This window comes from Chinchilla lanigera, unplaced genomic scaffold, assembly GCF_000276665.1.
Source record: "Chinchilla lanigera isolate Chin_1 unplaced genomic scaffold, ChiLan1.0 scaffold00032, whole genome shotgun sequence".
NCBI lineage: Eukaryota > Metazoa > Chordata > Mammalia > Rodentia > Chinchillidae > Chinchilla > Chinchilla lanigera.
The window spans coordinates 15,500,757-15,512,786 of NW_004955433.1; the positions used below are offsets into that span (position 1 = coordinate 15,500,757).

General features: G+C 50.6%; 1 protein-coding gene across 1 annotated transcript in view; it reads right to left on the reverse strand.

Annotated features, from left to right (window-relative positions):
- The window catches only part of Cngb1 (cyclic nucleotide gated channel beta 1), an 89,430-nt gene that overhangs the window by 33,715 nt on the left and 43,685 nt on the right, over positions 1-12,030 (reverse strand). The window contains exons 18-20 of the mRNA XM_013516097.1: positions 8,747-8,854; positions 6,396-6,553; positions 5,944-6,096 (exon numbers count right to left, since the gene is read on the reverse strand). Of these exons, the coding sequence (XP_013371551.1) occupies positions 5,944-6,096; positions 6,396-6,553; positions 8,747-8,854 (419 nt within the window). The remainder of the gene's footprint in view (positions 1-5,943; positions 6,097-6,395; positions 6,554-8,746; positions 8,855-12,030) is intronic.

A 12,030-nucleotide genomic window follows, 5' to 3' on the forward strand; every position in this document is an offset into this window, starting at 1 on the left:
CTTGTTGCTTTGCTACTTTCTGCCTCGGAGCCAGCCAAGTATGGACTGAAACCTCCACAAACTGTAAGCTAAATAAACCTTTCCTTCCTTCATTTTGGGCATTGGGTATTTTGTCTCAGCAACGAGAGAAAAGTAACCAAGACAGAAGCTCTAAAAACAGTTCCAGCACTGGCTTTACCGGACTGTACTCAACCTTTCTGGCTATGTGCTGTAGAACATGTTGGTTGCATGGTCACCATTCTGCCCCATGGGTCAAGCCCACACCCGGTTGCCTTCCTGTCTAAACAACTTGATCCTACTGTTGGGTTGGCCACCCTGCCTATGAGCAGCTGCTGCTGCAGCCTTAATGCTTACAGAAGCTCTAAAAATTACTAGAGACACACTGCTCACACTATACTCCTCCCATAACCTGCAGGGTCTCATATCCTCACCACGTCTTTCCCATCTTCTATCTGCTTTTTGTATCTTACAGTTGTATGTACTATTTATAGAAACCCAACAGTGACTGTTGCCTGGGTCCTGACTTTGATCCTGCCTCTCATTTCACACCCACTGTGTCTCCTTCTGAGATGCCAGATCCACATGACTGTCTGTCCTTTATCTGCTTGGCAGTCTCACCTTTTCTTTGTATCTCAGCTTTCCCCTTGTCTACCCCAGCCACATTTGTTTATCAATGGGAGTTCCTGTAAGGTTTCTACATGCAACTGTCCCACAAGACTGTTAGAGAAGCTGCAGCCCTTCCCTCATCCACCACCTCTCAACAGGCTGAACTGGCTGCTCTGATCCGTGCTCTTACCCTGGCCAGAGGCTTACAGGTTGACATCTACGTGATTCCAAGTATGCATTTCACATACTTCACCACCGTGCTGCCAGGTGGGCAGAGAGAGGATTCCTCGCCTCTCAGGGGGTCCTTGATCATTAATTCCCCATGCATTAAGGCCCTTCTCCAGGCAGCTTTTCTGCCAGAATGGGCAGCTACACTTCATTGTAGAGGACACTGAGGACTGTCAGATCCCATAGCCACGGGAAATGCCTTTGCAGATAAAACCACAAAGGAAGCAGCTAGTCTCTCCCACCATGCTACAAAGGACCAATACTGTGCCCTTTCCTGCTTCACCCCTGCCTAGTCCCTCTCTGAGCACCAGCAGTATCAAAACTACCCCACAAAGGATGGGTGGTTCCTAGGTCAAGGAAGATCCCTCCTCCTGCCTCACAACCCCACACTATTCTTTCATCTCTTCCTGACAGTTTCTGTGTAGGTTACAAACCCTTACCTCAACTACTTGAGCCTCTTATATGCTCTCCTTCCTGGAAGACTCTCCTTAAGACTATTAGCTCTGTCTGCCAGTTAACTATGCCTCAGAGTTCCCTAATGCCCCCTCCTTTTCCCACACACCAGGCACGAAATTTCTCCCCAAGCCAGGACAGGAAGATTGACTTCACCCACATGCCACAAGTAGGAAAGATGTCTTTTGTTCTGGGTTGTCACCTTCATTGGGTGGGTAGAGGCTTTTCCTACCAGTTCAGAAGAAGCCTCAGCAGTCACTGGTTCTCTCCTAACCAATATAATCTCCAAATTTGGCCTCCCCACCTCCATTCAGTCGGATAATGGCCCAGCTTTTTTAATCAGATTACTCAGGAGGTGTCCAGGTCACTTGGTATACAATGGAACCTTCATACTCCGAACTGGCGCAATCATCTGGTAAGACAGAAAGAAGAGCGAACAAGGCCCATCTCACTAAATTAACACTTCAGCTTCACAAAGACTGGTTTCTCAATTGCTCTTCTTAGAATGCGCACCACCTCTAGGGAGCCTAGAGGATACCGTCCTTTTGAGCTTTTATACAGCCACACCTTTCTGCTCAGGCCAGACCTCAGCCCGGAGACCAGTCCCATCAGACTGTTTCCCAGGTCTGCAACAAGCCCAAAAAGAAGCATGCACACTGCTAACCTTTCCCTATCTTCTCCTGACACTCAACCTTATGATGATAACCTGGCTTTGACTGAAGATTTAAATCCCCCATCCCTACAGATGAAGTGGAAGGGACCCTGCAGAGTCATCTACAGCACCCCAAGTGCTGATCATCTGCAAGACCCCCTACAATGGATTTGCCATTCCAGAATAAAGCTGTGCCCTACTGACAATTCACCGGACCCCTCTTCTTTGTAGAAGTCACAAATAATCTCCCCTATACCCCTCAGGCTGACTGAACCCCAGAAAATACCTAAATGCACTGCCACTGTCTATCCTGTCACTTTGCCTATCTTCTTCAATCAGTCTACACTGATCTGACCTGGTTTCATCCTCAGACTCTTACTCTCAAGTCTTTCTACACCTGGATAGAAGATCTCTTTATCAGGGCACTCTGCGTGATTTCTCCCCCACCAGGAGGTCACATTGTTTCCTTTTTTTCTCTTCCCTCTCCTGTTTGATGATTGATAGAGAGGCCCATGAAGGATAAAGCAGACCTCAGACATCCCCTATTTCCCTTCTGCCTCTTTTTGTGGGTCTTACTCTCCATTGTTAGCTGTTTCTTGCCTCCTGGGTGGAATCACTTCCTAGGTACACAGTCGCATCAGGCAGTATAATCCTATTTCCCACAGATGTTCTTCCTCCAGTCTCCTCACCAATACCCAACTTTCTGTACAGGGCAGTACAGCTTACCCGCTCCTACCGGACTGGTTAACCCTTCCCTGGCTAGGGACTGCGGGCTTTGCGTCTCCATGTCTGCTGCCACTTATGAGGTTGCACCTGTTCCACCACATGTAGGGGCCAACACGAATCTCACTTACCATCCCCACAGGAAGAGGGGTCTCTATTTGTACATACTGGCCTCCAGGAGATGTGGCCCTCTTTTCCTCGTTGGAGGTTCCCCTCGATGATGCTATTCAAAGGGAGAATGCACTGACTGAACAGCCCAGCCTGTACAAACTTACCTGATGAGACTCACTCCTTACAAAGACACAAATCAGCCTATAGATGGCCCAGTTACCACAGACCCCAATCTAACTTTCTGAGCTCCCCTTTGCACCCAGTGCAATATGTCTTCTGGGTTACTGCTCGGACACCTTTCTCCCCACTACTGTAATTTCACGCCAACTTTGTTAGCCTCCCCTGGTCATGTTAACCACCAAATAACCCAAAGCCCCAGTCAACCCATTCACTTCTCAGCCCCTCCCAGACTGTCACTGCTCCATTGCTTAACAAGCACTCTGGTTTCCGCAATGGCCATTATCTCCCATGTGCAGATACGCACCCATGGAACGCCTGCGCTCGAACTCCTACCCACCCTGACTGCCTCCTTGCGCCTACTTTCCACCATTCCTCCAAGGGGCTGATAATAGACACTAAGAGGTTTTTCCTCCACTGGGAAAAATGAACTACAGGCACTCCTCAAATTCCTGAAATCAGAGGGACTTTTCAACCGCTTGTGGGCACTGTTCTGTCAGACACATTAAATGTTTGGGTTAATGAAGAGAGAAAATTTAAATATCTTTTTGGTATTCACGATCAATTTTGTCCACCCAATCAAGGTGTTTTCTTTCTCTGCGGGACCTCCACCTACCTGTGCCTTCCCACCAACTAGACTGGGACGTGCACACTGATATATCTTACCCCAGCTATAGACCTAGCCCCAGGGAACCAGGGTCTGCGGGTCACAGTAAAGGCCCAGGTTTGGCAGCACAGGGCCATCTAGTTGATCCCTCTCCTTGTTGGCCTGGGAATCACCGCTGCAACAGGAACAGGGATAGCTGGTCAACCTCTCTCTCTTACTATCCCTCCTTGTCTCAAGACCTAGCTCAAAGTCTTGAGGAGATAGCTGAGACCATTGTTACTTTGCATTCCCAAATTGATTCTCTGGCATCAGTAACTCCAAAACCAAAGAGGCCTAGATCTCCTAATGTCTGAAAGAGGCAGCCTTTGCATTCTCCTAGCTAAAAATGCTATTCACACAAATCAGTCAGGCATAGTACAAGATGCAACAAAAAAGGCTTACTGATTTTTGGGTTTTTTGTTTTGTTTTGTTTTGTTTTTCTCCGGTACCGGGAACCGAACTCACGACCTTGCGCTTGCCAGGCAGGCGCTTTTGCCGCTGAGCTAAATCCTCAGCCCCAAAAAATATGAAGCAGTGTTCTATTTTTGTTTCTTTTTTTTTTGGTTTTTCTCCGGTACCGGGAACTGAACTCACGACCTTGTGCTTGCCAGGCAGGTGCTTTTGCCGCTGAGCTAAATCCCCAGCCCCAAAAAAGGATTACTGAAAGGGCCTCAGAAACTAGACAGTGTATGTCTGACTCTTGGACTAATGTTGGGGGATGGGCCTCGTGGCTCTTTCCCTGAGCAGGACTGTTGGTCTGCATAGTCCTCCTCTTATCAGGCCCTGTCTCTTCAGGCTGCTGTCACAGTTCTTACAAGACCACATGTGAACAATCACTAATCGGCAGTGGTTGCTCTTCTTCCCCCATATGAAATGGTTCCCCAAGGTTTTCCTTCCCACTAGGCTGCCCACTCAGCAATGGGAAGGGATGCTCCTCTCCCTTTTTCTTCTTCTTGTTCCCTTTTGTTTATAATAAAAAAAGGTGGGAACATCAGGCTCACCTCTGGCATGACTTTCCCAGGACCCAACCTATTTGTCAGCCACCATATTATTCTCAGAAAAACGCAGCTCAGCACAGGTGCTGCTGCCCTCAGCACACACAGGATGTCTAAAGAAGAAATACGATGGAGCACGGAATCTTCCCAGCACCAGGACACCTGATAGCGTCCGTACATTTGCACTGGACACTCTGAGGACTTTGACCATTGCTGTTTGCTCAGACGTTCTCACACAATGTCCCTTGCCAGACTCCCACTTGATCAAGTTGTATAAAAGAGCCCCCACTTTTCTTTGTTTCCCACGGATGGTCTTTTTAGCCTCTATCTGCCTGCACCCAGGTATATTAAGTCTTATGCCTTGTTGCTTTCATAAAAGCCTGTTGAGTGGTCTCTGCCTCACATCATTTGTTACATGTTCCTTCCTTTTTTCTTTCCTTCTTTCCTTCCTTCCTTCCCTCCGTCTTCCTTCTTCTTTCTTCCTTCTTTATTCTTCCTTCTTTCCTCAACTACATCCCCAGCCCTTTTAAAATTTTGTGATACGATCTCACTAACTTGCCCAGGCCACCCTTGAACTTTCCATTCTCCTGCCTCAGGCTGTGGAGTAGCTGAGATTACAAGTGGGTGCCATCACACTGGCTTTGCTTTCATTCTGTTCGAAAAATTTCTAGCAATGTATTTCCTGCCTTAGTAAATACAGAATAGTAAGTAATGCACGGAGCACAGACTGGTGGGTGGAAGGAGGGGTGGATGAATGGACACAACAGGTCACTTGAGAAACAGCGGATGCCGGGGTTGGGGTCCTGCCCCCTAAAGGACTTTCTGCGTAACCTTGAGGAAGTCCCTCTCTGGCACCTACTGTGCTCTTCTCAGTCACAGGGAAATGTGCCATAAGTAAACCATGAAGCGCTGTGCACATATGCAGTGCTGTAACTCCTGAGCACTGTGGAGTAGGCTAAACGGGAGGCAAGAGGGATTCACATTAGACACTGGAAGAAAAACACACACACACACACACACACACAGAGTTCTCTGCTCAGAGCAGGAGCTCTGCGAAGGAGCCATCATGGTCCTAGTAGAAAGTTTTGCCAAGGCTCAGGAGCCCCATACTACCTGCTGTCCTCAGGCTGGATAACCTCCCTGCGCCTTAGCTCCCTCATCATGGCATGTGAGTGTGTGCTCCTGTTCTTGTTATTGTTTGTTTGCTTGTTTGAAGAGATGAGGAAATACGGAACCCTTCTGAAGTGTAAGACATCCACGGCCTCCTCCCCACCTCTCACACCCCTAGCCCTCTCCCACCACCCACTGTCCAGCCCTCCACCTTGCACAGAGAACGGTGCCCCAGGACTCACTGGTCAGGGGGTCGATGCTCTGGGGGAACTGGTACTTCTTCCAGGGCCGGCGCTTGAACTTGCAGCAGAGCATGTCGCAGTAGTGCTCCTCCACCTGCTCCACCTCAGCAGGCTTCGCGGCTGGGGCTGGCTCAGGGGCTTTCTTCACGGGGGCTGCAGGATGACACTGGTGACCATCTGACTCAGGCCTAAGCTCCTAACTGCAGGCCTGGAGCCAGAACTGAGGGGATTCACGTTTACTCCATACCTGCTGTGAGCTCCGTGTGAAGAAACCAGCCAGGCTCTTGCCAGCCCAGCACTCGCTTATGTGTCTGTGTTTGGTCCCCTCATTTCCTCTGATGGGAGCCCAACTATTTCCATGGGCCACTCTTGCCCTCACTGTGAGCTAGGAAGGGGCGTAGGGGCTCCACTCCCTCCCTGGCCAGGTGGGCCACCTCCAGCCCCAGACTCACAGGGCTTGGGACTGTCCTCATCAGAGGTGACGTCGGGGTCGATGAGCTTTTCCTTCACCTTCTCCGTCCGCTCCTTGAAGAGTTTCACCAGCTCCTGGAGCCGGTCATTGATGATGGCGCTGTTCTGGCTGGCCGTGGAGACTGCGCGGTTCTGGTCACTGCAGGAACACCCCCGAGCCCGAGCGACTAAGCAGGAGGGGACCCAGTACCCAGTACCCAGGCAGAGCTGGGTGCCCTCTGCATCTCACCTTCTAGCAAAACCTGCAGGAGGTAAATCCTGCCCTGCTTCCTTCTGACACCAGAAACCTTAGACACACTTTACTGTATATACCCTAGGAGGAAATTCAGCAGCAATAACACCCAGGTGCTCTGGCCCAGCATTTAGAAAATGTACCAAGTCTCCTCTGATTCAGGTGGGCAGTTCTGAAAAACTGTTTATTCCATTTGAAATTTATTTTGCTTGGTTTTTTTGGTTTTTGTTTTTTCTTCCGGTACTGGAAATTGAACTCATGACCTTGCACTTGCCAGGCAGGCACTGTGCCACTGAGCTAAATCCCCAGCCCCTCCATTTGAAGTTTAGAGGAAAAGTCATGGAACTCGGATCAGAGTTCAGCAAAATCAGGCTATTAGTCCCAGTGTGAGAGTCACATGAGATATATTTCTGGGCAAAACACAGAGGGGAACAGGGCTACATTTTTGAACTCAGGAAACAACTGGTGGAAAAAGCAGTGTGGACACATTATAGATCTCTTCAACTTATAGGAGTGAAAGTTTATGTACTGCCAGCAAAAGAGACAGAGACGGAGGCAGAGGCGGAGGAGGGGGCAGAGACAGAGAGAGAACGAATGATCTGCTGACCTTCTGCCACTGCAGAGCATGTGCCCTGGGTGAGCCGCGTTGGGCGTGGAGCAGGTTCTCCTCTGAGTGGCTGCACTGCAGCCACTCAAAACACAGAAACTCCAGTCCACCCCTCCTCTCACGCTCAACTGGGAATGCCAGGCTGGAGACAGACCGAGTGGAGTTCTTTGTGGAGACATAAGCTGTGCCCCCATATCCATTCTCTCCCACTGTGAGCAGTGGCTGGGATGTACCACATTCCCAGGTGTGGCCGTGTGAGCTCTCACCAACGGCACTGAGTAGATACGGGGCACGCAATTTAGAGCCTCCTTGCTGAAGAGAGGCCTGGAGCTCTTCCTTTGTAGTGGTGGCTGGTGGGATTAGGAAGTCACATGGAGAAGGTGGCAGAGTCACCATCACCAGGATCTCTAAATGATGGCATGGAGCAGAGTCTTCAACTGGCGTGAAATGTGCAACCAGTGCTATGACCATGACATAAGAGCTCTCTTCTTTTCCTTCAGCTGCTGAACCTCTTGGGCCTATTTGTTACAGCAGTTTTAGCTATCTAGCTATTACATGGGTCTCCATGTTGACCTCCTTATGCTATTTCAAGGGTAATTTTTATTATGACACCTGATTCCTGCCATATTTTCTGATGCTAAATCCTAACCCCATCTCTACCCTGTAGCATAAAATGTGAGTCCACTGTGCAAAAACAGACAACTGGACTACAGTGAGGTTTGAGATTTTTCCCACTACTCATATTTTTTGAGTTTTCTATAACAGTTAAGCATAAACTGCATGAACTACATGAAGTTATGGATTACAAAAAAGAGTAGAAGGAGAAAGACAAGACTAATGTCACCTGGCTAATCCAGGGGATGTGGCTAGGGAGCATGATGGGGCATCCAGCCTGACTCCCAGGGCGGGGAGACTCGCCAACAACCAGTAATTCAAAACCTAGAAAACACTTGTCCTTGGTCCACCCCTTGGGACAATTAGCTGTCAGAGACCAGGTCCAAGTGCTCTCACAGTGGTCTCCAAACACTGTTTTTCACACCAGTTGCATCAGAATCACCTGGGAGCTTGTGGAGATGTGGATTCCCCAGGGCCACCATCTGAGGATCTGGCCCAGGACAGCAGGGCCGGGCCTAGAAACCTGCATTTTAACAAGGCTCTTGGGTGGGGACCACTGGAGATCCTTGTGTCCTTTCTTGCCCTGCTGACCTTTGCAGGGTCACTGTCCAGTGCCAGGATCATTAGCAGATGGACCTCTGGCTCAAGACTCTCCCATTCTGAGTACTGCTGGCCATGGACACAGCTGGACACATGGCCCAAGCCCATTCTTCAGAGTTTATAGAACTCCTGGGCCACCCTGTCTTACTGCTCTAAAGCCCCTGGCAAAGCTGGCCCATGCGGAGTTCTGAAAACATCCATGCTGCCACCATGTCCCCTCACCCATCCATCCCCACCCAGCCTTCCAAGTCTGAGGCCCCAGAGGTGGCCTCACTTACTCAGCCTCCTGTGGGGTGCCGGGATCCGACCAAGTGACCACTGGGGACTCGGCTGGTGACAGCGCCTTGAGCTCTTCAGCCTCATCACCCTGTGAGGGCAGCTTCTTCCTGTAAGGGTCCAGGCACACAGAGGGAAGCAAATGACTTTGACCCCTGAAGGTCACCTCGAGCCAGCTACTGGGTAGAGGACTGAGGGGAGGGAATGGTGCTGCCAAGGATCCTCATTTGCCTGGAAGGAGGCACAAAGGAGCAGAAAGGGACACAGCCGCTCTCAGGACCTCAGTCTCCATATCTGCTCATTGATCCAGCATAAAGGAAACAGCAGTGATTTGGTATCTGGCAAGCATGGATTTGCATCCCTGTCCTGCCTCTTGCCAGCTCATGGCCTTGGCAAACAACTTAAACTCTGAGCCACCTCTGTTTCCCTGTCTGTAAAATGGGACTAAATCTTCCCAACTAAATGAAGGACTTAGAAGTCAGGTTTTGGCCTAAACATCCTCCCGTTTCCCCTCCCACTTCCAGTCCGAAGTCTCCATCTCAATTCTCTACCACACTTTCCTTTCAGCCACTTGAGGAGGCCATGGAGTCCAATATCCAGCTGATGGTGTGACCTGGGGGGCGTCCCATCCCCTCTGAGCCTCTGGCTTCCTACCTGAGGAATGGAAACTGCATTATCTGAGGGCTGCACGAGGTCCAAGTCTGCCACAGAGCGCTGGGTTTGGAGGCCTTTGCATCTTGGCCAGTGGTGTCTAAGGCCTACCTGGATCTCAGGGGCAAGAACTTCTTGCCCAGCCTGCTCCCAGCCTGAGGGCTGCAGGTTGGAGCCTGGGCATTCTGGCTCAATGGGAGGGGCCCCCTTGACGCTGTGTGGCACAGGCAAGGGAGGAGGAGTTCATTCTCTGGATTTCCCCACCCTCTGCCTCAGCAGGAAGAAGAAGTTGCTCTCCTGGAGAACCCAGAAACTTGAGAAGAAGAAAACAGAGCAGGAGAGAGAAATGTGTTAATACCACGAAGCAAGGAAGTCAGAGCCAGGTTTAGAGAAAGAGTCCTGTTAAAGATGGAATAGAATCAGCTAATGTAGAATCACAGAGCTCCCAGTCCAGGTCAATATGTACCACTGGAAAGTGTCTCATAAGTTAATAGACTGCATGCTAGTGGGGAGGAATGGTCATTTGCTGTTGTTTTGCGTTTTGAGTTTTGATGGATTCCTGTTAAGTTGCCCAGGCTGGCCTCCAACTTATGATTCTCCTACTTCAGCTTCCCAAGTGGCTGGTAAGACATACATAACTAAGGTTGCCTTTATTTTTTTCCTCTTTTCTTTTCGTGCATGCTAGGCAAGTACTCTACCACTGAATTACAATCCCAGCCTTTTAAAATTTTATTTTGAGATGGGGTTATACTATGTTGACCAACCCTGACATAAAAACATGTACTCCTCCTGCCTCAGCCTCCTGAGTATTTGGGATTACAGGTGTGCACCACAGTGCTGGCAAGAATGGTCATTTCTTAATGACTTGTACAACACGTGAAACACAAAATGCCAAGTGTTAACACGTGAAACTAAAAGTCTGGGGACGTGGGTGCGAATGTTAGCAGATGGGTTAGCTCAGAGAGACAAGCGTCAGAACAGTCGGTAACAGGAAGATGAGTTTAGGACTTGAACCAGAGTGTGCCAGACATGGGCAGAACGTGGTAAACATGCACAGCTGGACCCACAGGAAGGGCCAGCTTTGGGGATGTGAAAATGAAAGGCAAGCTGGGACCAGAGAGCGGTTGCAGCGGCTGACCCCACTGTGAGGCCCAGGGGCAGTGCAATAAACCTGCACCGTCCCCAGCCTGGGGGAACACAGGATGGCCTGGCTGGGGTCCTCAGCCACGGCTCTGCGGGAGACAAATGTCATGGCTGAGTTCTGGAAAACAGGCCCTGGCTCCTGACCTTCCAGGGAAAGCCATGATTACCGTCCACCAAGGCGCTCGTGTCAGCGGGGTTTGACCGGAAATGGACCCACATGGAACCTTCAACCTGTGTGGATGATGATTGGCTATTTCCCTGCAATCGCTATTGAAACTGGGAATGCCAGCCTGGTCCCCACAACCCACCTCTCCCAGTGGAGAGTCAGAGAAGCCTTCCTCTGCCCCTTCTCTGAGAGGACTCCTCAGAGCTGATCCCCGAGCTGCCCCAGCTGCCCCGAGCTGCTGAGACCTGCACGGTTCCTGAGTCAGCAAAGGTTCTGAGCTGGCCCAGAGGCCCAGTTACAGACTGGTGGGAGGACCTTGGGGGCAGGGCCTAGGCCCTCTCTGTGCAGATGCCGCACTTACTCGGCACTCCAGCTTGAGTCACGTCAGGTTTCCAGGCCTGGACTCCTCCCCAGCCTCCCCAGCCTCATCCGGGTTTCTAGCGGGACACAGAAAGAGGGACACAGAGCATGCACATTTCCTCCAGAAGGCTGTCAACCATCCCGTTACCTTCTGCCAACTTGCCTAGGATGGCAGAACTCACAGATTCGCCTCCTTCATGCTTCTGGGAGGCTGAGGCAAGAGGATGACAAGTTTGAGCCCACCCTGAGCAACTTAGAGACTTCGGTTAATCTTGTCTCAAAATAAAAATTATAAAAAACTGGAGATGTAGCTCAGTGCAAATCCCCACTATGGGGCAAATCACCGGGCAAATCACTGTTCCATCCCCAGTGGGGCAGGTGGGGTAGAACATAAAAGAAAGAGGACAACCTCACACAAAAAGACTGGGACTCAAGACTGGGCACCCAAATTCCATCCTCTCATGCCCAGCCAGGGCCCCTTCCTAGGCCTGGGTGAATCCTGAGTGTAGCGCTAAGCCATAGCCCTCATCCCCAGCCTGTGCAGAGCAGCTCAAGGGAGCAACTGGTAAACCCTCCCCCAATTCCAACAGCTGTGGGAATCCTGTTCCCCTCACAGGGGGAAGAGGGAGCCCTAGTGAGGGTCCCTGACTTGCCTCACGGCCAGCCTCTGATAAGTGGGGCTCATGCCACACCCCTAGCCCGGGCCTCCAACCAGGCTAAACTGGGAAAAGGGCTTTGCCTGATGCCCCTTGGTCAGAGCTGTGTTCTCCATGGCCTTGGGGTTCCCTCAGTTGCCCGCAGGCTCATTTGCCCCTGACTGCTGTGCCACTGGCCTTTCCCATCAGCCCACAGGACTCCGCCTACAGGCCAGACTGAGGCAGAGGCTCCACCCCACACTCACGGTCAAGTTCAACTAAGCACTTGTTTGGTATTTGATTACTCGCTCTATGTCTCTCTCAGGGCCAC